General features: G+C 41.2%; 1 protein-coding gene and 1 non-coding gene across 3 annotated transcripts in view; one reads left to right on the top strand and one right to left on the bottom strand.

Annotated features, from left to right (window-relative positions):
• The window catches only part of LOC5505456 (TBC1 domain family member 2B), a 30,462-nt gene extending 17,160 nt beyond the window's left edge, over positions 1–13,302 (top strand). For both annotated transcript variants that reach the window (XM_001626246.3, XM_032373868.2), the window contains 13 exons: positions 193–372; positions 954–1,036; positions 1,400–1,499; positions 4,414–4,522; positions 4,754–4,840; positions 5,185–5,427; positions 5,779–5,844; positions 6,491–6,549; positions 7,432–7,575; positions 8,650–8,716; positions 10,379–10,558; positions 11,091–11,168; positions 12,882–13,302. In XM_001626246.3, coding sequence (XP_001626296.3) covers positions 193–372; positions 954–1,036; positions 1,400–1,499; positions 4,414–4,522; positions 4,754–4,840; positions 5,185–5,427; positions 5,779–5,844; positions 6,491–6,549; positions 7,432–7,575; positions 8,650–8,716; positions 10,379–10,558; positions 11,091–11,168; positions 12,882–12,968 — 1,483 coding nt within the window. In that variant the 3' untranslated portion in view covers positions 12,969–13,302. The remainder of the gene's footprint in view (positions 1–192; positions 373–953; positions 1,037–1,399; positions 1,500–4,413; positions 4,523–4,753; positions 4,841–5,184; positions 5,428–5,778; positions 5,845–6,490; positions 6,550–7,431; positions 7,576–8,649; positions 8,717–10,378; positions 10,559–11,090; positions 11,169–12,881) is intronic.
• Positions 13,303–13,540: 238 nt separating this feature from the next.
• Positions 13,541–13,612, bottom strand: Trnaw-cca. The gene has a single exon. It is a non-coding gene; the product is annotated as a tRNA-Trp (tRNA).
• Between the last annotated feature and the right edge of the window lie 1,258 nt (positions 13,613–14,870).

Raw genomic sequence — 14,870 nt, 5'->3', positions numbered from 1 at the left:
CCAAACTCAGCTTTCAGTTGGTTTCTAAAGATACAAACCGTTTTTCCTTCTTATATCATCAGTTTAAGACGGTAACAAAGAAAATGTTGATCGGCGTTCTTCATAATCATTTCAGTTGTTAAAATCAGAATATTAACCTTATCTTTGGGCGATTTTGATAGATCTTTTCAGTTCCCTTTCTTGCTCTAATAGTCCTACTAGACCAGACGCAGAGGGACCATTAGAGCATAGCGTTGAGGACATTGAGGCTATGAGCCACATGAGAGAGTCTCTCCAAGCATATCAGCTTCAGAACAGATTCCTTAACAGCGAGATCCTGGAGCTGAATAGGCTCCGACTGGACGATGACGAGAGATTAAGGGCGCTCACAATGTAAGTAAACGGAGTCGTTAAAGAAGTCTATTGATCCTGATCTATGCTGAGTCACTCAAAGAATCTATTTCAATCGACAAATATGGGACTTTCGCTAAGTATTTACGGGATTTTTAGGATGTCAAACTCGCATGCACTCAGGCTTTAAGTGGCAAAATAGCAACAACAAAAAGCAAATTATTTAGCACCAACGAATAAAGCCAGAATTTTTTTTCACAAAGGTTTTATATTCATTTAACCATTTTGTTTTTCCGTCGTTCTTTGGCAAGACGGGCGCAGCAATTCTGTGTTCATTTTGTTTTGAATTTACCACCCAAAAGGTCACGTGATCTCTTAGCACAAGTCCCCTATACTAGCGAATAACCAAGGTATTTTCAATCAAATTTTGACAACATATTAGACATCATTCATAGATTGTTACTTTGAAATTAAACCGTTGTATTTTCAATAACAAACAATAACAAGAAGGAGAAGTGTAGAAGTGTAGAAGTGTAGAAGTCCGCTCGTAAGGCCTAACATGATTGGCTAGCTTGCCCTCATTGTTCTATTGTATGTTGTTGATGTGTGTTTTCGCCGTTTAGCAAACTCGCAACGGCTGAAGCCGAGACGTGTAAATACAAGAGCAAGTACTTTCTGGTCCTTCGTGAGCTCCAAAGACCGAAAGGTAAATAGTGAAGCACACACCCCACAAGTATCCCAAGGGTATCGGAATTATTAGCCAAGAGATCACGTGACCTTTCTGCGTGCCAAATTCAAACCAAAATAATAACAGAAATGACTGCGTCCGGCACACCAGAGAACGTCGAAAAAAATAAAATCTTGAAATAACCCCCCCCCCCCCCTGAAAAAAATTCTGGCTTTTTTCGAAAGCGCTGAAAAAGTTGCTTTTAGTTGCTGTTATATTTGAGCGCAAGCTAGCTTGAAACCCATACAGTCACGTGATCTATTAGCGCAAGTTCCCTCTTGTTGCTAAAGGAAACTGCGCTGAAAGAATATGTAGCCAATGTGGGGGTGCGTCTGTTTCTAGATTCAGATTCCGGAGGACAGGAACCAGATATCATCGAACAGCTTGTACAGGATGCCATGGATAGCGAATCAGCGGACACGGCCACCCTGTCACGCACAGTGTAAGCTTTCACGCCACTATGTCACGCACAATGTATGCTTTAAAAATTTGTCAGTGTCACGCACAGTGTAAGCTTTTACACCACCTGCAGTCGCAATGGGCAAATTACGTAAAATCTTGCGCTATATTTATTCCGAGCAGTTTGACGGATTTGACACACTCCTCCGATTTCTACTGGACGCCACACACAACTGCGGTATTGCAAAAAATCCACTTCCATGATCTTACATTCGCCAGAGTTAAGGCACATATTGTTCTCACATGAACGTGTCCATGTCACGCACACTGTAAGCTTTCACGCCCCTGTCACGCACACTGTAAGCTTTCACGCCCCTATGTTACGCACACTGTAAGCTTTCACGCCCCTGTCACGCACACTGTAAGCTTTCACGCCCCTATGTCACGCACAATGTAAGCTTTCACGCCCCTATGGCACGCACAATGTAAGCTTTAACGCCCCTGTCACGCACAATGTAAGCTTTCACGCCCCTATGGCACGCACACTGTAAGCTTTCACGCCCCTGTCACGCACACTGTAAGCTCTCGCGCCCCTATGTCGCGCACACTGTAAGCTTTCACGCCCCTGTCACGCACACTGTAAGCTTTCACGCCCCTGTCACGCACACTGTAAGCTTTCTTGCCCCTATGTCACGCACAATGTATGCTGTACCTTATAGCACTTAATTCTCGCGTCACTTTAACTTCACGAATCTCGCGATTTCAAAAGATTCGCGAAAATAAAGTGACGCGAAAATTAAGTGTCGCGAAAATAAGGATGTACGAAAATTAAGTGAGTACACAAGAAGCCATAAAATACGAAAATACCTTGTCCATCTAATGTATATATGAGTTGAGTTGGTGTTGATAGATTTTTATAAAACTAAATTTGGCCCTCGCATCTTTTTGATACAAATTGTTTCAGTTTTGATGATTACAGCACATTTTACTTCCACTCGTTTTCCTTGATTTTATTATCACGAAGTCGCGAAAATAAAGTGATCTGTTTTTTTTACGAAAATAGGGAAGTCGCGAAAATAGTGTCGCGAAATATCGCTATTTGAAAATCGCGAAATTTTGACGTCGCGAAAATTAAGTGAAATAAGGTAATTTATCAGTGTCACGCAAGGTATAAGCTTTCGCACCACTATGTCACGCACTGTGTATGCTGTAGTTTATCAGTCATAGCCTGATAGCCGGCTCTCCGGAGATTCGGGTTCTGGAGAGCCGGTTAGCAGGCTATCAATGTCACGCACAGTGCAAGCTTTCACACCAATATGTCACGCACAGTTTATCGTTATTTCCCGAATTTGTGAGCTAAAGTGCAAGCTATCGCGTGACCGTGCCACTCTCAGCAACCTATCACTATAAGCGACAATGTCACGCAAAAAGTGCTGACATCACCTGACTGAATCCCTCACAGTGCATTTTTTCACGTGACCCTGTCACGCACACACGGTAAAGCTACCATGTGACAATGTCACGAGAGTGAACTGTCTATAGACCACGTCACGCACGGAGTAAGCGCGACCGTGACAGACCCAACAAAGCTTCCACGTAACCACGTCACGCAAGGTCTATGCTAAAACCTGCTGATGTAACGCCAGTGTTATCTATTACATTACAATGCCAAGGTGACAAAGAGTATAAAAGAAGTCAAAGTAATTTCATGTGACGTTGTAATGACGTCACATGATGCAACACAATTACCGCTTTGATTGGTGATTGGTCACATAAAACCAATTGATGTCATAGAATGGCGTTATGATTGTTTGATTTCAGCTTATTTGCAAACTAATCTTTCTGGAACGCGTTATATAATAATAAAAAAATTGCCGTATATGTTGGTTTTGACGTCACATAAAGGCAATTGAAGTCAAAGTATACTATGTAAACTGTTTTGTTTTTTTTTACTGGAGCATTTTACTCCAGTACCCGTCTCCGCAATGTTTAGACCAAGAAAATTAAAAAATATTTGTTCTACTTTCAGGTGGTATGCAAAGTTTTCTTCAGATTGCCTTGCACTGATTATTTCACTATTTTCATTGTCATCGCGCCAGTAAAAAGGCTATTCTAGGTTATACACTTTGTCTGATTAGCCTAGATGGTTATAAAGTCACAAAATGCTGCTAAAAGTAATCTGCGAAATAGCAACTATAATTTTTTTTTTTACTTTGTTACCATCTTTGGGCGTTAGTTTTTCCCGTCTTTCTATGTGCTTTTGATATGTTGTTTCGCGTTACTGGGCAGTAGTGACCTTAATGATAGCAACCATGGTATGGCTTTCAGTCTGATCTATCTTTGGACGTTATGTTTTTAGTTACTTAGAAGTATTGTCCTTCGTGCCCGCTAGGATTTGTTAACTTGTTTTCAATAGTGACTGTGCTTTTAGTATTAGCTGTCTTTGTAAGTATCTCCTTTTGATTTCGATGTACTTATAATATTTTTGTTACTTTGCATTATTGCTTCTTGTGATTTCTGTTTTTTGTTTAAACAATAGGGATTATGCTATTGTTTTCTTTACTATCTAACATGAGATGTTTTTGATATGCTTTTGAGTTTCTGTTACTTGGCAGTATTGTCCTCCATGACCGCTGGGGTTTGATAATTTATTACAGTCACACAAGCGACTATACTATAGCTTACTATGTTATCTAACATGAGGCGATCTCTCCTGACTTTCGATGTGCGGTCTTAAGATTGTGTTGTTATTTCGCAGTTTTTCTCCCCATGATCGCTGGGTCTTGTTAATTTGTTTTCAATAGCGACTATGGTGTTGTTTACAACTTTATCTATCTTTGTAGTTAAGTACCCCCCTTGAATTTCAATGTGGCTTATACTGTGTTATTTAACCTGACGCGTTAGGTTCCCTGGTGACTTTCGAAGTGCGGTCTTGAGATTTTGTTGTTATTTCGCAGTATCGCTCCCCATGATCGCTGGGGCTTTGTCCAGAGACTTGAGAGCAACGACGAGGAGGCCTTTTTGTCAATGGCTCATCAGCTGGACCGAAGATCTGGAGAGATTAAGGTACTTTATTTTATTGGAATTTATTTTATTCTAACTTGCGCAAGAAACGCACACAAATGATAAAAGTGAAATACAGACTTCGAGATTCGAGATATGTCTTGACATAAGACATAATGAAAACATGAAACTTCCAAGTCTGCTATGTGAAACTTGGGGCAGGGACGAAATCATATGGAATTTCGAAGTTGTTCTATGTTTATGTTTATTGTCAACGTTCTTCTTTTACTTTAGACGAATAGCGAAAGCCAAGACATTTCGAACGGTGTGAAGTGGGAGAACTACATGATGGCACACAAAAACAGGGATTTCCAGAAAACGGTGAGAAGCTGCCAACACAAACATTATTGAATTCCTAACACACTTTTTAGGTAGAGTCTTAAGGTATATTTTCTTCGCATTTAAACGATACACAAAGATGGTAAAGTTTTATTGCAAAAAAAAGGAGCTTCGACACGGCTGGGCTCGGTCCTTCGGCTTCCGTTGACCAGACGTATTTTCTAGTTTACCTCCGGCAGTCTCATCACCTAAGTGAATCTTTCCCTCCACCAAGGAGAGTGAAGCCATATCTGCACGTGCAGAGGATTCTCGGTGTCGGATTTTTATCAAATCGGCACGAAAAATCGGCCCAAACAGTTCTATTGTATTGTTTTTTTTTCTTTAAGATGGAGCTGAAGTCTATGGTCCGGGGTGGAATCCCGAACGAGTATCGAAGTCAGATCTGGCGACAGTGCATCAACCACTTCGTACGTGGAACCAAAAGCATGGCTGGACCCAATTACTACGCTCACTTGCTCGACTCCATCGCCTCTAACATTAAATTCTCGCCTGCTACCAAGCAGATAGAGCTGGATCTTCTGAGGACGCTACCGAACAATGTGCATTATAATAAACCGGATGCCAATGGGGTAGGTTATACTCGTGTGGAAGGTAGGTAATACTTGTGGGTAGGGGGTAGTGGTTTAAGTAATACATGTGTGTGTTAGGGATTGGAGGGATTCCTGTTCGTTTTTTGAAGCGATTGAGCAACTTAGCTATTGGTATGAATGACCTCTTAAGCACACGTGATTTTTAGGAGACCCGCTCAACCGATAAAAATGTATGTTGCAATGGAGAACTTGTGGGGGGGGGGGGGGGGGGGGCACATGGAAAGGGAAAGGTTCACTAAATTGGTAGGATGAAACCTTCCCCTTATATTCCTTACTACGGGCCCGATTTTGTTGTTACCGACAGATAATCTCGTATTCTTTTTGCTGTAGATTGGGATGCTGCGAAATGTACTGATGGCTTACAGCTGGCATAACCCTGAAGTAGGCTACTGCCAGGTAAGAGGGCTGGGGAAGTATTATACTTGATAAAACTTCCTGTTAACCTATCTTCTTTGTGCCTTGTGGGACAAAGGCCTCCACAGAATGCTTCCAGTGAGTTCTGTGGCAGCAGCAGCAGCCCTTGCCTCATCCCAGGTCTTCCATCCTGCACTGTTCCTTTTTCTCTATACCTTTCTTCGCCATGTTGTCGTAGGCCTTCCTCTCTTTCTTGTCCCTTCAGGTGTCCACGATAGGGCTGCGTTGGTTTGGCTCTTTTTGTTTATTTCTCGTAGAACGTCCTATCCCCTTTTTTTTCTTTTCTTAATCTCTTCGCTGAGCAATTTCGTCTCTGCTCTCTTGAGTATCTGTTTGTAACGCGATCTTTCCATTCTATTTGAAGGAGTTTCCTTAGATTATGGTAATGAAACGCATTTATTCGTTTACTGTCTCCTTCATTCATTTTCCACGTTTCCAACCCGTAAAGTAGCTCTGCTATTACTAATGTTTTGAAGTCTAAGTCTAATTATAATAAATGTTAAAATTTTATTACTGTGTCGGACGCCCTTTTGTCTTCATCAACGTACTGTTGATATTACTGTATAGGGTATTTTATAGCTATTATTATAATGTTATGAGTATCATCTAATTGTCGATATTACTGTAGGGTCTCAATCGTTTGGTCGCCATCGCAATGCTGATTCTCAAGGAGGAGGAAGCTTTTTGGTAAGAAAAAAAATACGGAAAGTAAAAGTGATTTTTGCATAATGTTAGTTTACTTGATATTAAAAGACCAAAATGTAGAATGACAAAGCCAGATAGTTAGCGACATGTGTTTTTTTAGCGCAAAAAAGAGGGCTTCAGTAGCCGCCTATCTTTGACAGCTGCCTGAATTATGCGCCTGGTTAAAATGGCTTAAATGTAGTAGTTTGGTAAAAAGTAATACAGGAAATGTTATCAAGAAGGCTGTGTCTCATATATTTTTATGCGAATACAGTAGCGGATCTAGGGGTAGGGTTTAGGGGGTTTAAACCCCCACTTTTGGCTTCCAGAAAGTCATATGTAACATGTACAAATTACCCCCTCCCCCCTTTGCAACCGAGCCAAGCCCCCCCTTTAGCGAAAAGCTAGATCCGTCGGTGAATTATAGGTTCACTGTTCCTTCTTATTGTAGCTTTCCCAGGGGAAAATACACCTATTTAAATAAAGGTTGTCAGCACGAACGGGAATGGCAATTGCCAAATGGATGTTCTACGACCGAATGTTTTTTTTTAGGATTTAATGTAGTTATTTGTAAAGCGATGCCAGAACCATATGTTCATTATGTTAAATGGATAGTCGTTATATTTATACTTTTCTGAATTTAGAACAAGTATTTTGGGACCCACTGGCCCTTTCGGTCGTAGAACTGCCGTTTGTCAATCGCCATTTGCCATTTGCACTGACAACATTAAATTGAAATAGGCTATATTGTACGACTGGAATTTAGCAATTGTTTAAAGCACGCCTGAGGATACTACCTTAGACGAGGCCAGCTGTGCAATATTCATTTTCCATCAAAGTTAAAGTTCCTGGCTTGTTATCTTGTAACCACTTGTTTAATACCAGGTGTCTAGTGGCTATTGTGGAGCACATCATGCCGAAGGATTACTTTTCAAGGACCTTGCTCGCAGCACAGGCAGACCAGCGTGTCCTCAGAGATCTTCTGATGGAGAAACTGCCCAGGCTTTACACACACTTTGAGAATGTAAGGTAATGTAAAGCTTGGGTACCCTGTGGAAAGGTACCACAGGCAGACCAGGGTGTTCCCAGATATCTTCTGATGTAGAAACTGCCCAGGCTTTACACACACTTTGAGAATGCAAGGTAAGATAAAGCTTGGGTACTCTGTGGAAAGGTACCACAGGCAGACCAGGGTGTCCTCAGAGATCTTCTGATGGAAAAACTGCCCAGGCTTTACACACACTTTGAGAATGTAAGGTAAGGTAAAGCTTGGGTACCCTGTGGAAAGGTACCACAGGCAGACCAGGGTGTCCTCAGAGATCTTCTGATGGAGAAACTGCCCATGCTTTACACACACTTTAAGAATGTAAGGTAAGATTAAGCTTGGGTACCCTGTGAAAACGTACCACAGGCAGACCAACGTGTTCTCAAAAATCTTCTGATGTAGCAACTGCCCAGGCTTTACACACTCTTTGAGAATGTCAGGTAAGATAAAGCTTGGGTACCCTGTAAAAAGGTACCACAGGCAGACCAGCGTGTCCTCAGAGATTTGATGGAGAAACTGCCCAGGCTTTACACACACTTTGAGAATGCGAGGTAAGATAAAGCTTGGTTACCCTGTGGAAAGGTACCACAGGCAGACCAGGGTGTCCTCAGAGATCTTCTGATGGAGAAATTGCCCAGGCTTTACATACATTGGGAATGTTAGGCGAGATAAAGCTTGGTTGCCCTGAGCCAGACCATAGGCAGGCCTGTATAAAATTGTGTTGGAAACCTGGAAACATCGGATAGTTTCTTTGTGTTACGGAGCACCAGCACCAAAAACACAATGGAACAAAAGCCAAAAACAAAGACCTTAGAACGAGACAATAGAATAGAATAGAGTACAAAGGCCTTGAGCACCAAAAACAAAGCTCTCCGTAACACCAAGGAATACCCAAACATCGCCTAAAAACCTTTTTTGCGCACCGAAATAATTTGATGCCATGAGTATGTAATTTTGTGTCTTTTTTTGGGAAAACCAATCTTTCTCTGTTAAGAAACACTTCAATTCCATAGGTTGAAAGCGTTATATCTAAATATCCCATTATGATTACGTTCCAGGGTGGACCTGTCTCTCATCACTTTCAACTGGTTTCTCACAGTGTTCATCGACAGCTTTCCCATACAGGTGAGCCAAGTTACTCCTTTCACATTTTTTTAAAACTCTTTATCGCAGTTGAAGTTGAGCAAGTAGTTACGTCTTTCGTGAACATTTTTTTTTTATCAGAGAATGGTGGTGGGGGGCTAGTAGTTATTCCATATCAACCAATGGCTGTCGTTTTTCTAAATGGTGTAAAAGAGCCTGGGGCGAGCGCGCGGGAGACCTGTGATATTCCAAAACGTTAAGGAATAGGCTCCACTTCCAAGATGGCTGCCAGCAAAATCGTAGTAAACACGAATTCCTGCAAGTTTACCTGGATATTCTCGACTTAAAAAGCTCTAGAGCGATAAAAAAGCGAAAGAATGATTGAAGCGGACTCCCAAATATGGTATGTAATGCCTAATGAGGAAATGGCCGAGCTAGCTAGAAAAACGACAGTTTTTAAAACAAGATTGACTGATATGCTAAAATTTCTTGAATATTTGGATGCCCTCATTCGTGACGACGCTTATCTTGTGATGTCGCTCCCTGTACTTCATATATTGCTATAATCCAAATCCAAGTAGAATCAAACGAAGTTAAAATCAAATGAGAGTCCAAACGAAGAAATATAGACCTGCTTTGTTATACAGTGGTTTGACTACAGACACGCTGTAAAATAACTAGGTGGTCTATATAGCGGTTATGGAGTTAAATAAATAAACCAACAAACGGTTGAAATAGTATGTACGCTTCTGTGGAAACAGAGTAATTTCGCCGGTGTTTTGAGTGTTAGTCCTTCGTCGAAGCAAAAAGGCTAACAAAGAACTAACGCTCGAAACGTCAGCGAAAATACTACGTTTAATGGAGGTACCACTGTATATAAAACACATTTAAGGTCTCCGTAAAGGTAAACGACGTGTCCGCGGGAAAAAAATATAGTCGCGCCGCAATTTTCACTACATGTACAAACTATATATCAAATAAAAGATAAAAAACTGAATTATCTCCTGCAAGTTTAATTTTTGCAATAGCTAATTCCATGTTTAAGTTTTGAGACCTCAAACTCAAAAGTACGGAGTTTACTAAAGAGCGTAATGCACCTTCGCGTTATTGCGCATGCACTTGCACGTAATTGCATCTCAATGACAGATAGATGATCTACCAAGTGTGTGAGGACGTTTTGTTATTTGACACTTTCAACAAAACATCACGAATGAAAGTTGGAACTCTCATTTCTGGCGAAATTTGGACACGAAAAGTGCTATAGAAGCGATCTTCAGTCGAAAATCGAGAATTCCTCACACACTTTATGACATGGCATAATTATCTATCAGATCCCGAAAATTAAAAGGCGATATCTTAAAACCCGTCGCGAGGTTACGCCCGACAAGCTCGAGTTCTCGCCTCAAAATAATACGCTAGAAAATTCAAGGATTTGGCGAAATTCACGGTCAACAGGTCACGGGAAACAGCAAAGGCCCATTTTACCCGTCTTAGAATGCGATTAGTGGAAAAAATTTTTTTGCAAAAATAAAGTTTAAGAACTATTGATACAAGTTTTGCAAAAACCAGAAAAACAAAAAGTGGTGTCAAATTTACCTTTACCAATAAGACCTTAAAAAAGTTTTAGTGAAAGGGAAATTCTGGTGGTAGATGTATCATAAAGATGAATTCCTTTAGAAAACTCATTGCTTGTCATATTTTCAGACCATCCTGCGGGTGTGGGACACCTTTCTGTACGAAGGCAACAAGGTACTCTTTCGTTACGCGCTTGCTGTCTTCAAAATGAACGAGGAAGAACTTCTCAAGATTGAAGATCATGCGGGAATATTTAACTACATGAGACAAGTGCCGGAGAGGATAGGGGACCATAACCTACTTTCACAGGTAGGGGTGGTGGGGGGGTATTTTACTACGAGACAATTGCAGGAGAGGATAGGGGACTATAAAAAGTACCGTAGAGGATAGGGGACCATAACTTTGTCGCAAAATGTTAATGGTCATATTCGTTAATATGTGTAAGTTGATCGAGGGAGGCATCCCTCTCCCTAACATTTGCCGTGTCAAATATTTGCAACCTGCGAGCCAGTCTGTCCTTTCGCTACCGTAGTCCGTCATAAAAATACACGCTCTAGGTCGGGTGAGATAGTCCAGAGGAACCGCTGAAAATTCTCGCGCCCTCGGCACTCACGCCATTGCCCCGCCTAATTTTGGGATTTTTTGCCAAAGGAGAGACAGCTAGCAGTCTAAAATATCCAGAGTGCTCCCCTGTAGCAAAATTTGGATTTGCTCCTGTGAAACCTTCTACAAGGGTTTACGGCATTTCGGCGGCGATTACGTACGGTTGTGTCGTCCACGCCCACCTCCTTCAAGTTGCCTGACCATTGTCTAATTCATTTTTAATCTATCTATTGCACAGATTGCATTCCAGGGCCTGAACCCCTTCCCAATGCAAAAAATCCGAACAAAGAGGAACTTCTACCTCGGAGTCGTCAAGGTGAGTGATTGCCTCACTTCTTGGTCACGCAATCTCGTCACGCGATCCAAATACTGTGTAACATCCTTGCAACTGGGAAAGGCAGAAAAGGGCCCTACAGTCCGTGTTTATTCATAAGTAAAGCACTTTGCAAACAGCGCCAAAACCGACCATCGTTACTGACACTGCCCTTGCTTGGTTAGTCATAACGCAAGGGAAGAGGTGGCGAGCTATCTAACTGCACCTCCCAACATGGTGTGCACACAGCTATTTTGGCCTGCAGTGTGGGCGTTTGGTTTACACATGGCTTAAACGTGGTTTTCTGCTGCGTCCAAAGGAGGGGCGAAACTGTGTTTAAAACCTGAACATGTTTTAAATCCTGGCATAGCCGAATATGAAACAATTACGAGTTAAATCTAAGATCTAATGTGCACACAACTTAAAGAAGGCCAATCACGCCGCCATTTTATGCTCCCACTCAAGTCACACAAGAGTCATACGAAGATTCCATTTCCATCGGCTAATTCAAGCAAGAAACCAAGATATTTTCAATGAAATATCGTCAATATCGTATCAGACTTCATTCGTAGATTGTTATTTTGGAGTTTCCTTGCGAATAAACCGTCGAATTTCATTGATAAACAATAACAAAGGAGTGGTTGGTCGACCTTCTTTGAATCTTAAAAAGAGATCTTGTGTAACTATACGCGGCGATAGGATAGTATGGAGGCGATAGGATAGTATGGAGGCAATAGGATAGTATGGAGGCGATAGGATAGTATGGAGGCGATAGGATAGTATGGAGGCGATAGGATAGTATGGAGGCAATAGGATAGTATGGAGGCGATAGGATAGTATGGAGGCAATAGGATAGTATGGAGGCGATAGGATAGTATGGAGGCGATAGGATAGTATGGAGGCGATAGGATAGTATGGGGGCGATAGGATAATATGGAGGTTTAATATGTGTGGGTTGAGGGTGGTTATATGCGGCTTGACTATTGAGGTCATTTCTTTACTCGACATTCTTACGTTGCGCTGGGATTGTAGCGAGTTAATAAGCGAACAGCATGCTGGGACGATTTTAGGGGACGCAATTCAACATGGCGTCGTAAGCATGTTGTGATACTGAATAAATACTAGAAAAGTGGTGATTTTGGGTAATTCTGCTCCAGATGACACACTATAGAAGCAAACATAGCGAGGAATAGAAAGGTCTTGAAGCGATGAATACTTCAGATTCGTTGTTTGTACGCGCGCGCACTAATGACGCCATTTCAAACGAGCGCGCGCTGTTATTGATTTCTCAAGTACAATTTTTACTCTTGTTTTTGTAGAAAATGGACTCCAAACTCCACACACGAATATTCCTTATAGCTCTTTAACACTCTTTTGTACTTAAAGTTGTCGTAGTTTGTCGTACTTTTAGCATGTTTTCGGCGGTTTACAGAGGTCCGCACTCAATGAAGTCTAGTTGTGAATGACGACGACTTGCGCGAGAGCTTCTGAAAAGGGGGACGGAGCTATCCCTTTTATAGCGCGCGTTCCTGTTTAAAAACCGCGCGCTGCATTGTGGTAGTTGAGGTAGGTTTCTATTGTAATGCGCATGCAAACTTATCGCCGGAATGGCCTATTGCATCCACTATACAAGTGTCAGCGAGATAGGTATTAAAATGTTAGCAAAAGCGTTGTCCAATTCTCTAAAACAAACGTTTTTTCTTGTCCGTTTTCTAGGGTGAGCTCGAGGAACTGGACCGACTCCGTAATGATTACGTCAATAGCAGAAACGAGGAGGATGTATTGAGCGAGGGGGAGGACTAAGAACGAGTCCGTTTTAATCACAGGGAGTCCATTATCATCAAAGTGTGGCATATTATTAGGGACTATCAGTTGCAGTCATATGCCCAATTGTTGTATTATTAATTACATCTGGGAAAGTGAGACTTTAGAATTTTTCTGAAATGTTGTGATACTCCAACTTTCAACTTGTGACTTTGTAAAAGACCAATTTCGATTGTTCTTGTTGAAATAATTAAGAACTTCGATATGATTTATATCGAAATAAGAATACATAGTGTCGAATATTTTCACTTGTATATACAATTGAATTGTCATATAACGTGCAGAAAATCAAATAAAATAACTCTGAGATTAATCATGCGGCATTTTTTTCTCTGTAAATTGAATAATTTTTTACTAGATAGATTTTTTTTACAAACCCGAAATTAAAGAAAGATAAAATGTTTAAATTGTCGTTTTCTTTTATCTCTTACCAAAATGAAATAATACGATAATTGTGTTTTATATTTCAGTGAAAAATAAAAATATGACCCCGATAGTTGAAAAAGAAAATAAATCTAGAAGTAATAAAATACAAAAAAATACATGAGTACTGACCCCGACGTGATTTGAACACGCAACCTTCTGATCTGGAGTCAGACGCGCTACCATTGCGCCACGGAGTCAATCACAGAATTCGTTATGACATTCTTCTGTTTTATTACCAGTGCTGACACCAGGGGCAGGTTCCTGAAAAGCCGATTTGCGCAAACCCAGGGTTAAATTAACCCTAACCCACGATTAAATTTTTACCCCCAGATTAGTTCCGTTCCCGAAACGCTGGTTAGCGCTAACTCTGGGTCAGTTTGGAGGTAAAATCTAACCCTGCTCGCGAGGTGGGTTAACTCGCTAACCCACTGTTTAGTTGGCGTAACACAGGCCTCCCAAACTTTGTAGTAGAACTAAAGCTTCATAAAATAAAGTTGTCGACAAAAAAGACGTTACACAAAACAATTTAGGGATCAAATATCCTAACATTTCGCTTTATTATGTGACCTTCGTTGCGATGCTGACTTTAAAATTGTGCTGGGACAGACAGAAAGTTACATGAAATTTGTACTTGAAATGAATCTGTCTCGCTAGTGTCACGCACCAACCCGAATCCTGCAAATGACATTTTTGGCAATGAAATGGAGGTAATTACAAATGATGTAGAGGCGTTTTGAGGCTTCTCTGCGAATATAAAACCACCAAAGGTAAATTTAAGTTGCTTTCTGTTGATATACTGGGTACCCTGTGTGAATTTTACTCCTCAAACCAGTTTTTCACTCGTTTAATCCAGGGTTAGTAATTCGGGGGATTACTTGGCTTTCGGGAACCGTGAGTTATCAGTCGGTTAGCTAACTTACGATTAGCGAATTTTAACCCGGGATTAGGCGCTGATCGAGGGTTAAGTTAATCGGCCTTTCAGGAACCGGCCCCAGCTGTTTAAATAACAAACAGATTATGTCATCAGATGGTTGAATGTCCTTATAGTAACCTAGCAAAGGTGGAAGCAAAATAGAAGCTGGATGAATCCAAATATATAGGACCGAGATCACAGTATCTTTTTCTACCGATGTTCCCAGTTCCTTTGGCAATAGCTGGGGGAGGGGAGGGGGTCAGCTTTACAAAGGGCATATGAGCGCATTTACTGTAAAAAATCAAGGGTAAAGGAAATTTGGTTTGGTCATGCACGAAGGGTTTTTATCTTTCAGGAACCCAAATACACCCCCCCCCCCATGTCTTTCCTTTGAGGACCCTATACTACCCCTGTGTAAGAGTAGCCGCTTATCCAAATGCATCAAAAGAGTTCGAATGGACAGGTAATAAACGGCGATCCGCGAATGAAGGATCCAGGCAAAAACTCCTTCGATCCAGACCTTCAACATTAGAAATAATAAT

This window comes from Nematostella vectensis, chromosome 11 (assembly GCF_932526225.1).
Source record: "Nematostella vectensis chromosome 11, jaNemVect1.1, whole genome shotgun sequence".
NCBI lineage: Eukaryota > Metazoa > Cnidaria > Anthozoa > Actiniaria > Edwardsiidae > Nematostella > Nematostella vectensis.
Note: the sequence above shows the minus strand (reverse complement) of the source record. Positions and strands in the feature narration are given on the sequence as shown.